This window comes from Phyllostomus discolor, chromosome 2 (genome assembly GCF_004126475.2).
Source record: "Phyllostomus discolor isolate MPI-MPIP mPhyDis1 chromosome 2, mPhyDis1.pri.v3, whole genome shotgun sequence".
In the NCBI taxonomy this organism is placed as follows: domain Eukaryota; kingdom Metazoa; phylum Chordata; class Mammalia; order Chiroptera; family Phyllostomidae; genus Phyllostomus; species Phyllostomus discolor.
In genome coordinates, this window is record NC_040904.2 from 122837092 (window position 1) to 122861784 (window position 24693).

The 24693-nt window shown below is 35.6% G+C and overlaps 1 protein-coding gene across 2 annotated transcripts in view; it reads left to right on the top strand.

Moving 5' to 3' along the window:
* The window catches only part of DCP1B (decapping mRNA 1B), a 54273-nt gene that overhangs the window by 8413 nt on the left and 21167 nt on the right, over positions 1-24693 (top strand). For both annotated transcript variants that reach the window (XM_036018448.1, XM_028532070.2), the window contains exons 3-4: positions 1403-1530; positions 23836-23902. In XM_036018448.1, the coding sequence (XP_035874341.1) occupies positions 1403-1530; positions 23836-23902 (195 nt within the window). The remainder of the gene's footprint in view (positions 1-1402; positions 1531-23835; positions 23903-24693) is intronic.

The following is a 24693-nucleotide window of genomic DNA, read 5'->3' on the forward strand; positions in this document are numbered from 1 at the left end:
GGAGTTTGGGGCACAAGTCACAGAGCTGCCAGAGGTATATTTTGCTCTGTACCCACAGTGTTAGAGAGCTGAGACCCTGTTGTGTTAATGAAATACTTCAAGAATCAAATTCCGATTCTGTGTAAAAACACCTAATCCTATTAAAAAATTTTTATTCTTCATTTCCTTCCACGTATTCCTTTTTGTAATAGAGTTCATAGAGAACCCACTGGTGATTTCTGAACTTGATGCTTCTAAAGGACTCTGTCAGAGATCTTTGGAAGTCAATTTTCATTCTTCCTCAGAATTTAAGTTGAAATGATTATTATGATTATGTCTGGTTTTGATTATATGCCTACCAGTGTACCTCTCTGCAAAATGAATTAGACAAGGACTGCCTTCCATCAATTTTAAAATTGAAAGGCTCAAAAGGAAATTCTCTATGTGATAATGTAGCTGTATTTTACTCCTTTGTCAGCATCAAATCAGATATCAAGTTTATATCAAACTAAGATATAAACACCTTTTCTTCCTATTGCTCATAACACTTCTGTGGGTGTGTTACCCAGGCACCCTAGTTTAAAGTAAATAAACATATTCTACTTCTTTTACTTTCAATATATAAGCACGTGGGGTTTCTTTTATCACCAGAAGCTGCATAGTTGAATTGCTATATGGCTGTCACGCAAGAGTAGGCAAATGCAGATGTAGTGATTAAACTCTATACTCTGTATAATTTGGGTTCTTTCTGCCTGACAGAGAGTAGGCACTGAAGGTTTATTGAATAAAATGAAAAATTAAAAGGTTATTAAATGCAACATTTTTATGGAGAAAAACTTTATAGTAGTTTACGAAGCTGTTTGCTTCATATTAAAGAAAACAAAACATCTGCTTTTGTATTGAATTATATAAATTTTAATATATTGTATTTCCTCACCAGATCATTGCCCAGAGTTGCATCATTTCTTTAGTAAGTTTCACAGCTTTTCATTTCAGACAAACACCAGGATTTTCTGTGAAAATTATTTTTATGTAACTGTGAGGTACACTCTGTATTAAAAATCATGTAGTGTTTAAAATAGTAATTACCATCTCTTCCTTAAAGGAATTTAAATTTAGGTAGGGAAACAAGATACAGACACATGCATAGTTAAATAAGTATGATTTGATTTTACCAAAGGATCAGTTATTACAGTCATGCTGCATGTGTTATATACATTAATATATTAGTGCTATTAGTTCCTAGCAAAGAATCATTGCTTTATATGCATGCAGTTTACTTGCACAAAGCTGTAGATAGGTACAAAAATGTTGAAGGCACACTCAAATGTAGGTTGAAGACACATTTGAAAGCAGTTGTACTAAAAGTGTACTGTAATGAACAACTTGTTTTTTGATATCCTCCCACCCTTGTGATTCTTAGGTCTGCTTCTCCAAAGCATGGTTTCACCATTATGAATAGGCTGAGCATGGAAAACAGGACAGAACCCATTACTAAAGACCTGGATTTCCAGCTTCAGGACCCTTTCCTTCTCTACAGAAATGCCAGATGTGAGTCTTTCTTAATGAATTGGGTAGTTTATTTCAGCAGTTTGTCCAAGTGTTTAAAATTGTACAGTGTATGTCTTTGTCTTTGTGTTTAACATCAGTGATTCTAGGGGTCAGCCCTGGTTAGCTTGGGAAATGTGTGCCTAATTGAAGCAATAGATTCTTCCTGGGAAAATTTAAATGAAAGCCATGTGAATATGATGATGTGAGTATTCAAACCCTGTCTTCTGCAGTGAGACCACTTGGTAGTGTGAGCCCATGGGAGATTCTAGCTCAGCCTGATCAGGGCTAGATGAGGAGTTTTTGGTCAGAAGACTGCAGAAGGACACATAGGTAGTACCACAGGGCATAGAATTAATGATTCAGCTGGTGGCACTTTTTGTGTGTGTGTCACTTCTGATTGAGCCTTCTGATGATATGTTTGGGGGAGAGAACCGATATTCTAGAATTGCCATCTTTTGAATACATAGTAAGTGAAAAATCAAAGCCCAAAGAATTTTGGTCATTGAGAATTTCAAAACACTTTGTAAAATGGAAGTTATATTAGGTAACTAAATTGGTCCTGGTCAGATTTGAAATGAGGTAGCAGTCACCCATCCAATATTCTGCCTCTGTTTTACTCTTGTATCTTTTCTGATCACTTGTGTTGAGCTATTGGACAGCCCAGAGAAAAAAATGATGGAAAATATGCAGACTACAAGGGCATCAACATGCATTGGTGCACATACATGCTCTGTGCTTTGTGGATAACTTTCAGAAAGACCTTGCAGTTAAAGTTTTCCATTCATTTCCCATCCTGTTCTTTGAGCTGAAGGCACAAGAATTGGCCTACTACATGCTATTCAGTGTAATTTAATAATGAATGTAATATAAAAGATATTTAATGTTTTAACCCCAATGAGTTGTTTTAAAGTATCCTTTAATACTGTATTTTCTTACATTCATAATACTCATAATAGGTGGTCATCTTATTATTTAGAGACTGTGGTTAAATTTTTATGAGAAAACAATGAAAGCTATTAAAATTGTACCATGGCTTACTAATGGTAGGTCCTGTGGGCAAAAAAAATAGAGAAATATTTTGTTTCTATTCCTGTTTCTTTGCTGGAAGGTGTAGTTTTGTCATTTGTAGCTTATAGCTTGAATTGTTTATATGCTTATAGTGATCCCAGTTATTTTCTTTTATGTCAAATTAATATATAATTCAAATCCTAATAAACAAAATAGTCACATAAATAAGTACAAAATAAACGAATATTAGTGACTTACAGTAATTGTTTTTGGTAGTTCTTACTTTGGATAAATACTTGGTCTAGTTAGTACAGATAATATTTTAAGTTCTTATTAGAATATTATATATTATATATTATGTACTTCTACCAAAAATATATAAATACAAACTCTATTTAATGTGGTTGATTTTAAAATGAACTTTCCTAAGTCCCATAGGATTTATCTGGTAAGAAGTACTATTTGGGTCTAATAAACACATAGGAAGCCTCAGCATGGTTCTAGACCAATGCTCTCTGGCTGCACGTGGTTATCGAGCACCTGAAATGTGGCTTCATCTGCATAGAGCTGTGGTATGGGTGTAAAACACACACTGATTTTCAAAGACAATGCAAAAAAATGTAAAAAATCTCAGTAATTTCACATTGATTTACCTGTTGAAATGATAATATTTTAAATATGTTGAGTTAAATAAAATGTTTTTAAAATTAGTTTCACCTGCTTCTTTTTATTTTTTTGATTTAAAATTATATGTGGCTCATATTTATGGTTCACCGTACATTTCTATTGAATGGCAATGTCCTAGTCATTTTCATTTATTTTACTGTACTTCACAGTCACAACTTTGTGAGGTAGCCATTTTCATTACCATTTGCAGAAGAGCAGACTGAGTCCCAGTGAGATGACAGACCTGACAGACACCCACAAATTCTGATTCCAGTTTTACTGCTTTTTCTGCACCACACATACTGCTCTCTCCACTATTAACATGAGTACAAAGTGAAGGCAGCCTTTGGGGTGCATATTAAAATGTTTCTAATGAATTTTTATAAGAAAGAAATCAGTTGAACAACAAAGAAGGGAAGGGAATGGATCCATTTATCTTCCTGGTTTGTTTTGCTTTCTTCTCCCTTGATATCTGCTACTGATGGACTTTTCAGCCATAGTCATTTGGTTTTAGTTTAGCTTAGTTGTAAAAGCCTTTTCAGTCTCTGATATCAAAAATTCACAAAAGGCTCTGTAGAGTCGTGAGATGCTCTCAGAGTCTCAGAAACCTCCCAAATGTTTTTAAACAATTCAAACACTTTATATAATAATTATAGATGGTTTACATGTTCTCTGATGACTCTAGATTCATTCATTATCATTTGGACAATGAACCAGCTTCACTGAGGTCTGGTTTTTTAAGACTCTACCCCTCAAAATCTGTATAGTGAAGAATCTCTGTAGGCATCGATACAGACACGTGGGAAATTTTCTCATGGAGTTTTTAGATTCACTAGGTTAAAAAACAAAGTAGTACCTAAGGAGACAACTATCCCTGTCTTGAATTGGATGAATTTAGATGAACAAAAATAAATAAGCGAAAACCTCAGCCTCTCTTTTCTTAATAAAAAGATGTTTAATAAATAACTTTGAATTTTGACTGAACACAATATAGATGATTTTATTAACAGTAAAGGATGTATAGTTTTTAAACTTGGTCATAATAGGATTTGGCATTTAAAAGTAACTAAGATAGCTGTTAGAAGTTAAACAGAAATTCATTTATTCTTTCAACAAATATTTACTGAGCATTTACTATTTGCCAGGTACTATGTCAGGGCTTCATAAGGCTTACTTAATTCTCATATGACTTTTTGTCATAAAGATAATTATTTTTGTTTTATAAGTGAGGAAACTGAGGTTAAAGGGATTATGTAGTTTACCATGGCTCATGACTATATGGAGATGGAAACAGCATTTGAACTGAGAAAACCTAACTTCAGAAGCCCAGGCCCAAGAGGTGAAAGTGCTAACATGTGACTGATGTGCTTGAGCAAGCTTTACTTGTTAAGAAATACTTAATCATTTTAGTGTACGCTCCAAAGTATAAAAAGCAAGTTTGTTTTTTAAAAAGTTGACAATCTATTGTATCACAGTTATTAGAGAAGAGAATATAAAATAAAAACTAATGTAGCAAAAAGCTGAATTTGACCACTTCTTTCATATTATTATCTTTCAGTAACCTTTTATTGTATTTTCCATCTCCCAATTAAATAAGGTTTTGGTATATGGAAACATATTTTAGAAATGTATTTTCCCAAATATATCATAAGAGTTAAGTCACAGCCAGCAAAGGCAGGTAGATATCAGAGGTAGACCAGCAGGTTGAATATGATTGTCTGTGCTTAGAGGATTAGAATGATATTCTTTTGAGCTGCTTGATTTTATTGAAGACATAAGTCTGGAGCTTAAAAGCAAATTAGAAAAGTCAAAATCAAGATATTTAAGATCAAAGCTATTTTAGAAAACTCCTCCTCAGTGTTAAAGTGAATATTGGGTAGTTTCATATTTAAAAAATACAATTTAAATACTTTATTAATATTGTAGGATCTGGGAGAAACTGCTATAAATAATGAAAACAATATTTATAGACAGTTCTTACCTTTCAAATAGGCCATGTCCTAGAAGTTACTTTTTAAAGTGATTGGTAGTATTTTAGTAATACATGGTAGATTAAAAACATTCCTAAAACTATAGAAATGACAATAAAGGGGAAAAAAAGACATAAACCCACAATGGTGGTAGATGCATTTCATGAAAAAATGGAGTAAACAAGAAAGAGGAAGACACAGTATGATATCTTTATTTTTCACAATTACTAACTTTGCCTCCTTGCAGAAGATTATATCTCTGCTCTGTTGATGCCAGACTTGACTATATGATTTGGTAACCCGCCCCACGCCCCACCCCTGCACTGACTCCTCCAGGAGGATATTATATGGTTACCTATTGAACTCAAATATCACTGTATAAATTGCTTTGGTCAATGAAATGTGGGTAGAAGTGATACAGGCCACTTATGAGTAGATACTTTGAGAACTAGTTTATGATTCATCGTCTCTCTTTTGCTTCTGCCATGATAACTAACAGTATTCTAGACAGAGGCTGCTCTGTCAGCCTGGATCCTGGAATGAAAATAACATGGCACAGAGGTAAAGGCAACCCATGATGAATACATAATCTCAATGGTGTATACAATTCACCATTGTAAGCCATTGAGATTGTGGGATTGTTACGGTAGCATAACCTGGGTTATTATGACTGATACACAAGCCATCCAAGAAAAAAGGGATCCAAACAGGATGGAGGTAAAGGAATTCTGGGAACAATGATAAAGAAGAGTCCCATGATGATGCCTATGCAATTAAACCAAAGATCATTCGGTCTAAATTAAAGTTAAAGGGTAAAACTCTTCAGTGTCCAAGGAAAAATTTATAACTGATAGTTTGAATCTACTGAGACATTTACAATTTCTTTTTAAGAGAGTTTGATGTTGATATAGGAACATTTAAAACCAAGTAAGTAGAAAAAACAGTAACAAAATGAGGCAATTCTTAATTTCTAGAAAAATAAAATATTGTACAAGAAAGGAAATATAATCAGAGTATACTATATGGATCTGCAGATGTCATAATACTTAATTAAATTATAAACACTGAATATGAATTGTACTGTTCTTATACTGGAAGGATGGAACAAAGTGTGTGTGTGTGAGAGTGTGTGTATTGTCAGAGGGCTAAATCCTCTTCATTGTGTTTAAAAAATCAAGAAGTAGTATATACATGCTATAAGACAGAGAGATTTAAACACCCGGACAAAAGTTGGATGAGAAATAAATGGAGAGTGGAAATAACTGTCATGGATATAATGAAGGTTTTTTTGGAGAAGCAGTAATTAGGAATGTAATGGCCAGAGAAGAGTTCTCTATTTTTACAAAACCTTATAGTATTGAACTTTTAAAATTATGTACATGTGTTATTTTAATAAAGATAAAATTTAAAAAATATAATTGGAGCCCTGGACAGTGTGGCTTAGGTTGGTTGAACATTGTCCCACAGACCCAAAGGATGCAGGTCAATTCCCAGTCAGAGCACACATCCAGGTTGTGGGTTCAATCCCTGGTTGGACACGTATGGGAAGGCAATCAGCCAATGTTTCCCTCTCACATCAGTGTTTCTCTCTCTCTCTCTGTCTCTACCTTTATCTCTCTCTCCGCCCCCTGTGGCCCCCACTCCTCTTTCTCTGAAAGCAATGAAGAAATATCCACAGGTGAGGGTAAAAAATATATGTAATTGGATATCAATATATTCATAAAAGCCATATTTTAATTGGTGGTTAGGTTTCTAAGTCAACTCACAAGGACCTTTTAAGCCCATTGTACACCTACCTTAAAATCGCACACTAACATTATAAATATGTACTTATGAAATATAGCACTAGCATGTACAGCATTATTTCTGCAGGAAAATTCACTCAAGAGTAAAACTTGTGTAGACTTCAAGAGTATAACATCCTTTGCAGTAGGCAGAGGACTTCTAGTGCCCATTTATTAGTAACAGATCATTTGCAAAGCTAGGTATTCCTATAAATTGTATTTTAGTACATGGTAACAGTAAAGTAAACTTTGCAGCCTTCATAGCCACTTGCTAAGCCTCGGTTCTATATTGGTTCTGCAGCTCTCTCCTCTTCATTCCTACATCCATTCCAGTTCAGGCTTTTATTACCTATTACTTGAGGTATTTTATAACTCCTCTTAACAAAAAGAGATTAAGCTTCTGGTATCAGCCAAAACAGAATAGGTTCACTACCACATCTCTATCCCACTGGTAACAATTATAAGTTCTGGACAGAATACCCCTCCCACTCAAAAATCATAATTGACGATTCTGAAAGTAAGCAATTACAGGCATATTGGAGAGGGAAGTCAGATCCTGAAGAACAGCCAGTATGGTAGTGAGTTTTCTGATTTTATTCTTTACTTTATCTCCTGGCTTTGACTCAAGAGTGTGCCAAGTCACAGAATTGTGAACAAGAACAACAAAAAGGCAAGAAAAGCCCCTCTTTCTAGCCTGGCAACTAGAGAAATCAATTCCTGTGAGCTGCAAAGTGTGAAGAGAATTGCCCCCTTCTACCCCTTTTTTTTCCCTCTCCTAGCCTTGCTCTGAAGCCACTTGCAGTGCAACACTGAACCACCTCTGTGTTGTTGGTGGTGGTGGTACAAGCACCTGAAGATCCCAGGAAACAGCCTGTCTCTGCCGGAGGAGTGGCAAACAAAGGCCCCTGTGGTCTGAAGAGTTTGGGGGAAATCCAGTTAGATATTTTCATCTTTGTTTTGCTTCACCTTGTGGGCAGCCCATGCTATGCAGACTGCCTGACAGTGTGAAAAGCTACAACTGAAAGAAACCCTGACTTTCTAACTAGAGGACTGGGGAAAAGGGCCTCTGATTGCTGGAGAGTAGGGGAGATTCTAGAGGCAGAACTGGATAAGCAGATCTCCAAATTCTGTCTATAAACTGACACAAGTCCTGGTCTCACTTACGAGCTTCATATACATGTAACAGAGCCAAAGAAACATAGAGAACTAACCTACATGATAAACCAGTATCCAAGTTCCAGACTAACACCCAGGCACAAACGGCTTTGAAAATGGAACTGACACGGGAACCATTGCACACAGAGGCAAGACAGAACTTCTTGTCTAAACATAACTAAATTGATCGCATTCTCAAATAAACAAGTAAAAATCCATATTTTCTGGACAGTTTTAAAAGGACTCAGAGTCACATAACATAATCAAAATGTCCAAGATACAACCCAAAATTACTAACACAAAGAACCATAAAACTATGCTCAAGTCTCAAGGAAAAAAGTCAACAGATGGCCACCCTGAGATGATTTAGATGTCGTTATAAGAGCATTGCTTTAAGACAACTTTTGTTACTATACTCCATAAGATAAAACTGAATACTCTTGAAATATGTGAAAAGATAGAAATTTTCAGCAGAAAAATAGGTATAAGAAAAGAACCAAATGGAAATTTTGGAACTGAAATAATACAGTATTCAGTGGATGACCTGACTCACAGAATAGAGCTGACAGAGGAAAAGAAAAAGTGAACTCAAGGACAGATCAGTAGAAATTATCCAGTCCAGAATATAGAGCAAAGCCCTGAAGGGGGTGACTCAGTTGATCTGGCATCATTCTGCAAAGCAAAGGTCACCAGTTCTATTCCCAGTCAGGGCATATACCTGGGTTGTGGGTTTGGTCTTCAACTGGGGTGCATGTGAGAGACAACTGATTGATGTTTTTTCTCTTAACATCAATGTTTCTCTCCCTCTCTTTCTGCCTCCCTTCCCCTCTCTCTAAAAATAAATTTAAAAATCTTTAAAAAATAGAGAGAGGTAAAAGATTAAAAAAAAAACATAAAAACCCTGGGGCATCCAAGATACAGAGGCAACACAAGCACCCATCAATAGATGAAAGGATAAAAAGTTGTACATATATTACTATACAATAGAGTATTACTCAACCATTAAAAGAATGAAATCTTACCATTTGTGACAGTATGGATGGCCTTGGAGGGTATTATGCTAAGTGAAATAAGTCAAACAGAAAAATGCAAACACATATGATTTAACTTATATGTGGAATATAAAGAGCAAAATAAATGAACAGACAAAACTGGAAAGACATAGACACAGAGAACAGATGGATGGTTGCCAGAGGGGATGGGGTCTAGAGGAGCTGGATGAAAAGGTAAAGGGATTAAGAAGTACAAATTGATAGTCACAAGATAGTTTTGGGGATGGAAGGTACAGCATAGTGAATATAGGCAATAATATTTTAATTACTATATATGGTACCAGGTGAGTGCTTGAAATATCAAAGGGACCACTTTATAAAGTATATGATTATTTAATCACTATGCTGTACACCTGAAACTAATACAAAATAATACTGAATATAAACTGTAATTGAAAAATAATTTTTAAATGAAAACCTCTGCGCAAAAAAAGCACACCAAAAATAATTCCCAGGGCTTCAGAAACCTACAGGACAATATCAGGAGGTCTGAATTAGTGTGATTGGAGTCCCATGAGAGGAAAAAAGACTGGTATAGAAAAAATATTTGAAGAACTATGGCTACAACTTTCCAAGTTTGGTGAGACGCAAATACATAGATTCAAAAGATGCAGTGGCTCCTGATAAGGACAAATGCAAAGAAAAAAAAGCCATGCCCATAAACATCATAATAAAACTGCTGAAAAATAGATTTTTAAAAATCTTGAAAGCAACCATTACATATAAGAAAACAATATATGACCTAGAGGAGAAAAAATGTTTCGAATACAGATTTCTCTTCAGAAACCATGGAGTGGGAGACAGAGGAGCAACTTTTTAAAGTGCTGAAATTGTCAACTCAGAATTCTGTCTTCAGTGAAAATATTCCTCAAGAATGAAGGTGAAGTAGAGACATTCTTAGATAAAAGAAAATTGAAAGAATTCTTTATCAGCAGACCTGCTCTAAAATAAATGCTAAAATAAGTTCTTCAGATTGAAGGGAAATATTAAAGAGAAAGTTAAAGCTGCAGAATGAAGAGCAACAGAAATAGTAAATGTACAAGTAAATAGAATAGACTTTTTTCTTTTCTCAAATTCTTTACATATAACTGTTGAAAGCAAAAGTAATAACATTGTGAGGAGGGGGCTTAATGTGTGCAGATGTGATACATGTGACACTACAACATAAATGGGAGCTTAAAGGGACCTATAGTTGTAAAGCCTTTATATTTTAACTGAGATGGTAAAATAAAAACTGTAGTAGACTGTGGAAAGCTAGGTATGTGTATTTTGTGATTCCTAGAGCAACCAATAGATAAATTAAAATAGAATATTTTAAAAAGTTTAAGTAATCCAAAAGAAGGCATAAAAGGAGGTAAAAGCAAAGCAAAAATCAGGGGAGACAAACATAAGGCAAATTCTGGTGCAGATAAATAGGGAGGAACAATTGGGGAGCAAGAAACACTGCACAACCCCGGGTCCCAGCGCTGGGAAATAAAGCCTCAAACCACTGATTGAAAACACCTGTGGGGGTTGAGGCAGCAGGAGAAACTCCCAGCCTCATAGGAAAGTTCATTGGAGAGACCCACAGGGTCCTAGAACATACACGAACCCACCCACACAGGAATCAGCACCACAAGGGCCCAATTTGCTTGTGGGAAGCAGGGAAGTAACTGAAAGCCGACAGGAGAGCAAGTGCCATTGTTCCCTCTCAGACACCTCCCCCACATACAGTGCCACAACACACACATGTGGGTTGCTCTGCCCTGATGAACACCTAAGGCTCTGCCCCTCACTATGTAACAGGCTTGTCAAGACAAAAAAAAAAAATGGCCCAAACTAAAGAACAGATCAAAGCCCCAGAAAAAAAGACAATAAGTGACGAAGAGCTAACCAACCTATCAGATACACAGTTCAAAACACTGGTAATCAGGATGCTCACAGAAATGGTTGAATTTGGCTGCAAATTAGATTTTAAAAACGAAGGCTATGCCAAGTGAAATAGAGGAAAATGTAAAGGGAACCAATAGTGGTGTGAAGGAAATTGCTCAAATCAACGGTGTGGACGAGAAGGAAGAAAGAAACATCCAACCAGAAAAAAATGAAGAAATAAGAATTCAAAAACACTGAGGAGAGGCTTAGGAACCTCCAGGACATTTTTAAACGTTCCAACACCCAAATTATGGGGGTATGAGAAGAAGAGGAAGAGCAACAAGTGGAAAAGTTATTTGAACAAATAATAAAGGACAACTTCCCCAATCTGGCAAAGGAAATAGACTTCCAGGAAGTCCAAGAAGCTCAGAGAGTCCCAAAGAAGTTGGACCCAAGGAGGAACACACCAAGGCACATCATAATTACATTAAGGAGAGAATGCTAGAAGCAGCAAGAGAAAAGGAGAGAATTACCTACAAAGGAGTTCCCATCAGACTGTCAGCTGATTTCTCAAAAGAGACCTTCCAGGCAAGAAGGGGCTGGAAAGAAGTATTCCAAGTCATGAAAGGCAAGAACCTACAGCCAAGATTGCTCTATCCAGCAAAGCTTTCATTTAGAATGGAAGGGCAGATAAGTGCTTCCCAGATAAGGTCAAGTTAAAGGGGTTCATCATCATCACCAAGCCCTTATTATATGAAATGTTAAAGGGACTTATATAAGAAAGAGAAGATAAAAAATATGAACAGTAAAATGACAGCAAACTCACAGTTATTAATAACCACACCTAAAACAAAAACAAAAGCAAACTAAGCAAACAACTAGAACAGGAACAGAACCACAGAAATGGAGATCACATGGAGGGTTATCAACAGGGGAGTGGGAGGGGGAGAGAGGGGGAAAAGGTACAGCAAATAAGTAGCATAGATGGTAGGTAGAAAATAAACATGGGAGGGTAAGAATAATATAGGAAATGTAGAAGCTAAAAAACATATATACGACCCATGGACATAAACTAAAGGGGGGAAATGTGGGTGGGAAGAGGTATGCAGGTCAGAAAATGGGACAACTGTAATAGCATAATCAATAAAATATATTTCAAAAAATAAAAAAAAGTTTTAAAAATTGAAATCATACAAATTATGCTCTCTGACCACAAAAGAATTAAACCAGAATATTTAGAGATTAAATAATACCTTCTAAATAACCCATGTGTCAAAAAGGGAGGAATATTAGAAAATATTTGAGCTGAATGAAAATGAAAATACAACATGGCAGATGAAACTAAAGTGGGGTTGGAGGGAAGTTTGCAGCATCAGATACTTAGACGAGAAAAGAAGAAATGTCTCAAATTAATAATTCAAATATCCACCTTAAGAAATTAGAGTAAGAAGAGCAAAATATGCCCAAAGCAATCAGAAGGAAGGAAATGATAAAAATAAGAGGAGAGATCAATAAAATAGGAAACAGAAAAACAATAGAGAAAATTAGTGAAACCAAAAGCTGGTTCTTTGAAAAGTCAGTAAAACTGATAACCCCCTGGCCAGACTGATCAAGTTAATAAAAGAGAGAAGCCACAAGTTAGAAGTATCGGGAATAAAAGAGGGAGTCTCAACAGACATGAGGATGATAATAAGTGAAGTAATATGAACTCCTCCGTGCCTATAAATTCAACTTAAATGAAATTAACTAATCCCTTGAAAAATAGAAATCAACAAAATGTACTCAAGAAGCAGATAACCTGAATAGTCCCATATCTATTAGGAAATTTAATTTGTAGTTAAAAACCATCTAACAAAGAAAACTCTGAGCCCAGATGGTTTCTCTTATGAATTGTACCAAACATTTCAAGGAAGACATAATACCAATTCTACACAGTTTTGTCCAGAAAACAGAAAAGGAAGGAATAGTTCCCAACCCATTTTATGAGAGCAACATTATTCTGATACCAAAATAAGACAAAGACATTACAGGAAAAGAAAATTATAGGCCAATATCTTGTAAATATAGATGTTTTTAAAATTTTTACCAAAATACTAGCAAAATAATATTAATAGCATTATTCACAATAGCCAAAAGGTAGAAACAACCCAAATGTTCATCAGGGGATGAATGGATAAACAAAACATCATATATACATACATTGGAATATTATTCAACCTTCAAAAGCAATGAAATTCTGATACATGCTACATGCTAGCTGTAGTTTCTGGGTGCAACATATATCTCTCTTATGCTTATTTTCATATGTGTTTCCTAAGCACTTGTGTATTAGTATTCTATACCAAGTATAGGGAGTTCAATGATGAGTAAGATGCATCCCTTCCCTCTTTTACTGTACTATCCTAGCACAAAAGACAGATGTATAAGCCTAAGTAATATGCTAAATGCTGAGCTAGAAGTACACAGCAGTCACTGACTAATACCGATGCTTTCTTCCCATGTAATATTTGTCTGGTGTCTGTGCTGGGGTTGGTGAGGGAAGTGGTGTAGTTGACTGGCAGAGGGTGATGAAAATGTTTATATCTTATTTTGGGTGATTGATTACGTGAGAGTATATTATTGTCAAACTCATCAAACAGAACACCTTAAATTCTCAATTTAAAAAAGTAGAAATAATTTAACCTTATAAAAGAAGACTTTAAAGAAATGAATATTTAAGTATAATGTGTTACCTTTTTTACCCTGGCATTTATTAGCGACTGTTTCATCTAACCTCTGCCTCTTCTTCTAAGTTTACTACAAAATCATAGCAACTCTTCTCAAATTTGTATCTTGGCTTCCTCAACATGAAAATACAACCATCCGTATTCTAAAACACATCTTCAGGACTTTAAACCATGATGACACAAAGCCTTTCATGTGATGACCTCAACTGAAAGTTTTAAGTAATTTCAGGTGATGGAAATAGTTTAATTTAATTTCCAGATTGTGAGAAAGACTGTGCCCCCTTTCCTCTGGCTTGGGGTGTCTGTTTTCTCTCTATGGTCAGAGGAGAAAGGTTTCTTTTTGCTGAAAATATGCAGACCTGTACCACTTAATCTTTCTCCCAAGTAGAAGCAATGAACTTCCCATTTCCTTCTTGGGTCAATTCTTTTTAAAGTGAATTTTCTAGCAGAGAGAATCCTTAGCATCTATTCTGAAATCCTTTCTGTAGAACAAAATGTATGTAAATGCCTAATAAGATCTTTAAATAGAATTATAGGGCTTTTCTTGATGGCTATTATAGAACAGATTATGAAATGTAACTTTAATTTCTTCAATAGCTCCAGTTGAAATGTACCTATATATACCCATAATAAATGATAGCAGTAAGAAAGTCAAATTTGCAAACAAAGATAGGTCATAATGTGGAAGTAACATCACTCACTATACTTAGAATGCATTTTGTGAAAGGTTTGCTCTGTCATTATACCACCATTAATTAGCTGAGAAAGCAGTGGCATGAGTAATAAATTACAGGTTCCTTGTGGGCAGATACTACCTTGTATATCTTATTTGCATTCTGTGCTGCCAAATAAACACAGAAAGCAAACAGAACTGGATAAGAAGTAGACACATACAATGTATTTAAAGTAACTCCCAAACCATTTGAATTAATTCTAGAAGTGTTATATTTGTATATATGTCTGATGTTTTGTCCAGCTTTGAAGGTACTCTGCTACAGGTGATTGAGAAAGAGCCACAGTGTTGCCCAGTTTTCCAAAATTCTTCCCCATTCTCACTGGGTGACAGAGATGGAAAACCCTACCTCTCAGCTAAGCAAAGTGGTAACAGAAGCTGAACTGCAGCATTCACTCTGCACGACAGACGATGCCAGGGAGGCTGTGCTTTGCAGGCGCTCTCCTAGACTTTGGGCCACATGGAGGAATACAAGGTCTTCCAATTTAACAAAGTCTAAACCCTGGAGACGTTATCTGTTTTCTTAACCTTGGAATCAATTCAGGCAATTATTACAAAAGCAATTTGAAAGGTTAAAAGCGAACCATGTGTAAGTGCATTACTAAGAAAATGAAAGCCACAATATCTGCCCACAGATAATTGAGAATTTGGTTTTCCATTCTAAGATATCTACTGGTATAGCGATAGCCTCAAACAGTAGTTGTTAACTTTCTTGGAGTCACAGATTCTCTTAAGAATCTGAATTTCCTTCATTCCTGCCTGCTTACCTCCGATGTTTTCGATTGCCTACTATGTGCCAGGCCTTGTGTCAGGGCTCCATGCTTTGTACTTCCCGACCTCCAAAAATATCTGTTTGCATATATACACACTATTTTGCATATGATTTTAGGTATTTTATTGAACTGCTGAAGCCTCGAGAGTGAAGAAATATCTTTAAAGTAATTATATGGCCTGAATATACTTGACATTTTTACTAGGGAAAATGTTAGTATTTGGAAAAATAACAGTAAAATATCATTTAAAGTAAACTCATTCAAGTCGTGTGCAGCATAGAATAGGAGACAGGAATCTGAAGTTTCATATTCAATCAGAGTAAGTAACCTGTATAGTCTTGAGGCTCTTTTACCGTATGTGAGAGGAGTGGTTGGTTGCACTAGATAACCTTCAAGAACTCTTTCGACCAGCTGAGTCTTTGCTTCTTAGTGAGGAAGAAACAAGGACACTGAAATTAAAATATTAAATGTGCTCATTCTGTGTCTGCAAGCCTCCATTGTTATTATAACTGAAAAACTGATCTATTTATTATGTGCCATTGCTCAGACAGCTAATGTGTTTTAATATATGATTAAAAGTTACACATCTACCGTGACTTGAGTGGTAAAACTTGTCACTCTGCCTTAAATCCAGAATTACTTTTTTGTTCTCTCTATCAGTGCCCACTTATGCTGAAGAGAACAGATCTAAACTCTAAAGAATACTACCTATCTAAAGAGCTGGCATTCTATCAATCAAGGATGGCTCTGAAAAGCTTTGTGTAAGACAAAATTTCACTTGAGTCCTCTGCTACCTATGGGTTTTAGGTCTTTGTTTTTCCATGTGTTGAGTTGTGATATCTGGAAACTCCAAGAAACACACACAAACACACACATGATAGGGGATAAACAGTACTTCTCTAATTTACACAGTCTCTACCCTTCCATCACTTATGATTAGAGGCTTGTTGTATATAGGACTTTCACATGAATGTAATAGGAAAAGGTGTATGCATCTCTCAACCTAACAATCTGGCATGCTTAGATGAGGAAGGACCCATGTGGTACAGTCATATGTGATGATGTACAGATGGTATGGTGAGAGTAATGTAAGGAGGGTAATACTGTGGCTTGGAGTATATTTCATATTTTGTTTTTGATCACCCAGTTTGGCATAGTAGAAGTCTGAATTTTGGCAGGGAAAAGCTAGATTCCAAAACATTTCCTAAAATGATTAATAAGTAAAAGATCTTTTAGCTTTCTGACCCTAACACAGTGCTTTGCAAATAGTAAGTGCTCATTTTAGCTACACTGAGTATTCATGTCTTTTCTTTTAGAGTCTGTTTTTTATGTTACTGACTTTTGTCCAGAAATCGCTTAGAAACAATTTTAAATAGTCAATTTGAGACTTTTGTGTTAATGTACTACTTAACCCATAGAAGGTAAAATATAATTTTTTTCATGTTCTTAGGGCTGGCTCTTTTTTGGAGAAAGAAAACAATTTTAGCCAAGAACTAGTGTTACAGTCACCCTATACAACCTTAGAGCTCTTATTTAATTGTAGAACCCAAACACGATTTAACTGTTTATAACAGAAAGAGCTTTGGGAAAAGTGTTATCTACTATTTCCATAATTATACATTAAGGTCAAAATGAAAAAAATACAGAAACTCTGGCTCACTTCAATCAAGAAGCAGCATTGTTCTCCTTTTTGTAGTCCACTACCATGTACAATCTTAGAAATTACTCAGTGATGATATATATTATAGTTAGAGTATTTTTAACAAAGCTATTTCTATAATTATTAAACACTTGATTAAATAATCTGATTCAAATATGAGGAAGTCTTTTTCATTAGAACAAATACTGACCTCTAAATATATTCTGCTTCATGTTTAGCTTAAATATAGTCTATTTCTCACAAACTACAGTGTATATGTGATGACTCATTTTGCTACATTATATTTACATAAAATAATGCATTTTCAGTGTGTTCCTGGAATAATTGACATTGTATATAAATCTTATTTTTTAAGATAATTTAGGTACTTGTATATGTAGGCTTCAGATTACTATTATCAGACATGACTGGAATATCAATATCTTTTTTTGCTAGATCAAGTACTGTTAGTTAAACTCTGAAAAGAAATGCATATGATTTTGCAGATTAATTGTATTTTTTAAGCTCTTAGTTGCCAGTGCCTGGTTATGGTAAAACTGTTGTATAATAAATGCACATGAAATGAGTACATTAGTGCCTACACAGTGCTGGATCAATAGAAATGTACAATCCTAGGGAGCTTATACCCTAAAGACAAAATCCCATCAACACTACTATGTCTAAAGTCATCAAATCTTTGAGGCAAAATAAACTCTGAGTGAAGTTATTAGGAGAATTGGAGGGGGTGTAAAGAGAATCTAGCCTCTGCTGTGGCCCCCGCAGGAGGTGTGATGTTGATACAGAGGATCTAGGCCATAGGTGGCAAGCACAAGCCTGTGGGCCGAATCCGGTCCTTCACCTTGTTTTATACAGCTCACACCTTGTTTCTTCAAGCAGCGCTGAGCTCCTTGTCCCTAGTTAAGGAGTAGTTACATTTATAGAGTCCTAAAATTACATTTGGCCCTTTGAAGGCAACCACGAGGCTGATGTGGCCCTGGTGAAAATGAATTTGACACTCCTGAGCTAGGCACATCTTGTCTGTGACATTCAATTAAGCCAGAATAGTGAAAAACTATTAATATGAGCCATTATAAGGAGTATCAATGGTATAAGTTCTTGAAGTCTTAGATTTCAGCTCAACCAAGCAAACATTTGTTGAATGTGTACCACATGGTAGTCATTCTGCTGGGCGTATTAACCAAGCCCTGCCTTCTAGGAGCTCATAGTCCAGCGAAGGGAGCAGTTGTGTAAATACTTAATTATAGCTTTTTTCCCCCTTTTTTAGTTAAAGGATATATAAATAACTGGGAGCAAAGGAAAAGTGGATACTTTTTATCCCTGGAGGAATGAGAAAGATTGAGTCTTTAAGGCTGAGGAAGAGCTCAGAGAAGGGGGAAGATACTTAAGGGAACCCATGTTGTTATTTGTGGCCCAGGAGATTTGTAATTAATCAGCAAGATTATGAACAAAATGAAAATATAAATTTAAATGACCAACAAAACAGAGTAAGTATTCCCATTAATATGTATTATTACCTATGGCTTTTCTGCTTCCTCATTTTTAAAAAAAGTTTTATTTACTGTGCTAAATCTCTTAGATTAAAGGAACTTTCCCCTGAAATAAATAAAATTAGGAAGTTAGTATATGATGAGGAAGATTCCATCTGACCTTTCATGATCCTGAGGGTAGGGGCACAGGTCAAGATTCCCATTTTGGGGGAGGATAATGACCTCTGTGGAGATTAGGAAGGTCTAATGATATAAGATGTATTTGTTATCAATGAAAACTTTTAAAAAGGTAAAGCCCTCTTTTTCTTTGAAGATAATAAATTACTATTTGTACTTAGAGATAAATATTAATCCAAATTAGTATAATGCTTTAGTTGAAAGGTTGTATTTTTATCACATTCCACAGCATTAACTTTCTAATAAAGTTTATTTACTTAGAAAGGGAAAGGTTATTTCTACTTCACAGTATTTGCTTGGATTTTGTACTGTTTCCCCAAAATGTTCATGAGATCCGTCACCCATAAAAGAAGTTTCATCTACTGTGAACCTTCCAAATTTTTGAGATCATGGGATCGCTGATTTGTGAGGTGTAGTAAAGCTATGTCATATGAAAAGAACCAGAACAGGGGCCAGAGATAACAGTGTTATGTAGACTCATGGTGGCCAGTGAAAATTTTGTTTTACAAGATTGTACCCCTGATTGGTCAATTGGTCAGTGAAGTTAAGCAGAGGTGACTGAAAGAATATTACTTTAAAAGCAGTAAAGAACATGTGGAAAGAAAGCATTTTTAGTGCAAAGCATTCCAAATGGGGTAGAAGAACATAGCATAGAGATGCCAGACAGCCTATGCTTTCCATCTGTGGATGCCATACATGGGCAACATGATTGCTGCTCGAGTATTTACTGCCATAAAAATACAGCCAGTACCAGAAATCTCCAGTCCAGTATTCCCTTCCTCTTTGTTCTTTCTTCCCTCCCTCTCTTACTTCCTTTCCTTCCTCTTACTTTCTTTCCTCCACATTCATTCCTCCCTCCCTCCCTTCCATCCTTCCTTTTTTCCTTTTGAGAGCCTTCAAGAATTCATAATAACCATGCATACACATCAAACAAGAATTGTTTCATTTGTAAAGCTAGGGGGTAGAGAAAACAGACTGAACCAAGAAAAATAACTTTGGCTAAGTCATTTAGCCTTGTTAGACTACGTATTATTCATTAGTGAAATACGTCATTGGACTGCACACTTCTTAGCTGACTTCCAACTCTAAAATTTCATGGTTCTAACTTTCTGATTTTTTAACTATCTCGTGTCCTTTCAGAAGGGTAATAACTGAGTGTGCTGGCTTACTACCACATGCCAATAACAAGTCATCATCAATGGGGTCAAACTTATAAAAACCTGCACTAGAATGACTGGTACAATAAATCAAGAAATACTGTACTTGAACAAAGCCTCAAAAATAATAGTTAGATGTTCTTGGTCCTTACATTGGGATTATTATTCCACTCATCTGAGAAAGCCTTCATGAAAATAATGGGATTTGAAGGAATTTTTAAATTTTTGGTTTATCCATAAGTGCCCAGAAGAGACTTGTGTAAGTTCCATTGCCACTTTCCTTTGGCTTTCCTAGTAAAAAGAGACTTTAAGTGACTTCTTGCTGCATACTAACCAAGAAAACTATATGTCCCTGTCATTTTTGAGAGAAGTTTGTGATTTTGAGAGAGAGAGAGGGAAAGAAGATCATTACCGCCTCAGATATGCTTATTCTGCCTATTTAAATTTTACCTATGTGATTATGCATTATGTACTTACTGTACAGAAATATGTCCTATTTTAAAGTTGTACAAATATTAGCATGAATCCTTATTAAAAAGTTGTAAGCTACCCTTTGTGATTTGGAGTTAAAAGGTGTTTCAGGTAAAATAGGGAATAAATGGTGAATGTCTTAAAAGAACAGATTGTTAGAGAAATACTTATTAGGAACTTAAACTAAACAAGGTAAATCCCCAAAGACTGTCCAGAGTGAATGATTGTGCCATGCTAATAAGAATCAAAGGGTTCCAAATGGGTGTTCATTTAAGGACATTTGATATTGGCTCTAATGACCCCTTCACTATCCTCTTAAATTTGATCAGCTTTAGATTTTTCTGCTGAAGAAATTTTAAAAAAAGAAAATATCATTATGAAATATAATCAGCTTGTTTCTCTCATCAAACATGAAGTCTAATATGGCAGCTTTGCTTTCTTTAATCTTTCTTACAGAATTAAAAGGCAAGTAGAAAATCAGTGTTTTAACAGATTTGTAGAGACAATTTGCATGGCCTATTGCCTCAAACGCTGCTTTTTTTCAATTGAGAATTTCCAAATCGTGACAGTTTTAGGCATAATTTCACAAATGTGCTGTTAAAAATCCTCTATTAAATATGAAGAGGACTGCCAAAAAGTGAGTCCTTAGGGTGGGGGAGTCACACATGCTAGGCCTCATGAGAGTATTTTAGGGTAAATTTTAACATGTTCTTCCTATTCTTCACTCCACTTTTGGGTTTCTTACCTCCAGGAGGGGTGTAGAAACAGTTGAGTTGAGCTTCGTGCACCAAAGTGCCCTTAAACTTCGCCTCTGTATCAGCAGATGGGTGACTAGGAAGCGGCTGGTATGCAGGCGTAGCAGGCTGTACAAAGGCTCGAAACATGGTGAATTTCCAGATGTGTACTGATAGGTCAATTTTTTAAAATAAGTAAATATCCTGCTCGTGAGCTTTTCTCCTTGTAACTGTTTAAAAGCTAGTGACCATTCCCACAGTCACTTTTTAGTGCTGCGCAAGTTGATGTGGCCATATTAGCATATCACTGCAAATGTAAGTGACAGTGTAATGTTAAGTTTTAGAATCCTAAAAACCACACCTCTTTTGTGGTTCTTTTCAGCCTCGTCTTTTTCTTTCTTCCCTGCTGTGCTCACTGTCTACCTACCAATGGGCCTCTCCCCCAGTGTCTTTACAGGAAAACTGTGATTGAAATGTGAGGTTAATGGTTTCTGTCAGCCTGTCAGTTCATCACCTCCCAAAGGCATGACGATCTCTGGTTTATATTTGTCACCACAGCTGTTCTGATACACCCTCTTGTGTAGAGGAGTGATAGGTTTGTCCAGGGGTCGGTGGACCTTGGGCCTAAGAGACAGAAAACTTTAGTTGGAATGTGTACTTTAATATAATTCACTGCCCCTTTCCCAGCGGAATGCAGCTCAAGAGGCAAAACTATTTTAGGGAGAAAAAGTTAGGCCCAGTGTTACATTTTATCTTGGTGCTACCTTTCAGTAGCCAGGGCTGCTGGTAAATCTGTTCCCTACAGTGCCTCACACCCCCTTGGCTATTTAAATTTTATGTTCAAACTAAAAATTAACTAGATTGAAAAGAGCTATTTCAAACTGGTTCATTTTAATCTTAAAGTCAAGTTGCTTAGAGATACATGGTCACGTCCTAAAGAAACCTCCACAATGTCTTATATAATCACCTACAAACACAGTCTTCCTTTGTTCTTTATCACCTGAAAGATGTTTTCATAACATATTCCTCCCTAAATTTACATTTCACCTTGTAGTAATGATATTTTCAAATTGCATTTCTGTTTGTACCAACAGTTTCCTTGGCATCTTCCCCTTATGAAAATCTAGTTCCTTATGTCAAGTGCCACCAATGTGTAACATCAAAAAAATGATACCAAAATATTTCTACTAATATGTTCTACTGATGAGGCACAAGTGGCTGGTTTTCCCTCTGACACTGGGCCTCAAATTTCTTAGTTGTGCTGCCACCTTTCTCCTTTGATAGCTGTGGAAGACTCTGTCTCCAGGGAAGGGAATGGGTAACCAAAAAATCAACCGGGTTCCTAGTTTTGTAACTAAGGTTAAAGCCACCAAAACACATGAAGACATTCAGACTTATTAAGCAGTTGACTGTCAGGTACTTACAAAAACATGAAGCTAGGTGGGTTAATATGTAGGAATCTGTATAGGCGAGCAGGGTAGGCAATTAATATTGATGGGCTGGAAACAGCCTTGAGTAAAAAAAGTTTCAAGATACATATTTAATGATCTTCAGATGAAAGAATTTCTTTTTGACATAAAGGCTGTTACAGCACATTGGCTTCAGAACTCAATCCTTTTTCGAAAGGTTGTCACTGTATTAAAGGGCAATATGTGTATGTATTTTTAAGAGGGTAAAACAATCCTTTTCAAGAAAAAGCTGGTTTCTTCCACTTTTTCCCCTTTACACATGCAGGTTGGTAAGATAAAGATTCCTGACACACTATTCATACAAAGAGTTAAAAACCCATTGCTACCTTTTGTCAAGTTAGTAATTCAGATTTAGTAGGTTCCTGTAAAAATATTTGCTTAAAATAGCACTAAAAAGACATTTCCTGTACCTTTTGATATCTGAATCTTTACTGACAAGAAGCAGGAACTCCACATTGAGGCATGGGTGAGTGAGTGGGGAAAAAAGTCATAGTTAAAATGTCACAGCTGTTTTAATTACCAAATAATATTCATATCATTAAATGTTTTGAAAGTATAAATTAAAAATGTTTTTCCTTTTAAAAAACGTTTTTTTGATTTTCATTTCCACACTATAACACTGCTGCTATTTTCAATGAAGATTTTAAAACGTATGTGTACTGAGTGCAATATTTACATGATTAATACTACTAGACCTTTGAGTAGGTATTTACACATGTACTTAGAACTGCTTAGCCTTTGCTATAAAAATAATGCAGATAGGTCCATATACCATGGGGTACAGTTCATTTGAAAATTGTTAAATGAATCGATAGCAGCTATATTATACCACATTTTTCATTCATTACTAAATGATAGTCATTTCTAAGCTTTCAATAGTTGTAAATTTTCTGTACAGACATTTTGAAGTCAGAGATTTATTACTGACTTTAATTTTTTTTGTACCCTAACCTGACTTACATCTTGCAAAGCCAATTTCTCAGTTAAGTTTTCGAGAAGGGAGAAGAAGGGAGAGGAGTTTCTAGGCCTAATGTATGAATCAGGTTTCTGAATACTTGAAAATAAAGATGAAATAATATGTGTGAAATGTGCAAATGGACTACAGAAATATTACACTTCCAAGCCAGGTGTTTAGAAATGCTGATTTCACTTTCAATTTCTAGTCATTTGTTAAGATGCATTTCCCAAATGCCTATTTTGTTCAGGTTCTGTATTTTTAAGGACAACATTATTGGATGTGTGTGTGTGCATAAGACCATTGCAGATTTCTCTGGGACTTAAAAAATTCCAGTGCTAGGTTTTCAAGCTTTAATTCCAATGATTGGTTTCATTTATTCAGTAATTGTGTATTTTTTTCCAAGATGGAAAGGGAATTTCTTTCCATTTTGTAGTTTTGAAGATGCTCATGATTTGTTTGATGTGTTTTTCGCAGTGTCCATTTATGGAATTTGGTTTTATGATAAGGAAGAATGCCAAAGAATTGCAGAGCTTATGAAGAAGTAAGTGCTGAAACACCACATACCATTTTCAGGACCTAGTGCTTTTGTTTGTATTTCTAGATATGTGTTACTACACCATAGTCTTAACAAAATATATCTCTAATAGCAATCCTTTTCAAGTGGTTAGGAAAACATTTACTTCTACTTTATAAATGAAAAATAGACATAGATACAACTTTTACATTTTCACTAGGTAATATTTATCATGTGGAATGGCTCACCTCATTTTTTCCTGCGTGTGTGAGATACCTGTAACATAAGTTGTTCAGATGGCAGTTTTCCTTAATATCTTCCTTATTTGTAATTTAGCAGTTTTTCCTTTGAATGTTATCAGTATGTCTATTAGTAAAAAGAACATTGAGAGTCATTTGAAAAGGCAGCCCCAGATTTTCTCAGATCTTTCATTTTCCTTTCTGCCCTAAGTGCTTTCCTTCACAATTACACAAGATGGTTGTAGAGGCTCAGAATTTCCTCACACCTCCACCTCTATAGGTGCTTTAAATAGTCTTTGTTCTCCATCTCTTTGTCATTTCCTGAGTTAATATTAGTTTAGTGATCATTAGATAGTCTCTCTCTCTTTCCCCTATCCCAGTCTCCTTTTCTTCTAATCTCATGATACCTTGTGCTTTGTCCCATTCTGCATTTTGGAGAACTTAAATGGCTGCCTGATTTCCCCACTCTTGGCTTCCCTGGTTACATAGAAAGGAGGGCCCAGGTAAGCCTGCTGCCTTCTCTGTAATTGGTCAACTTTTTGATCAGTTCTTGAGGGGTTGCATGCTGTGAGGCAGTTA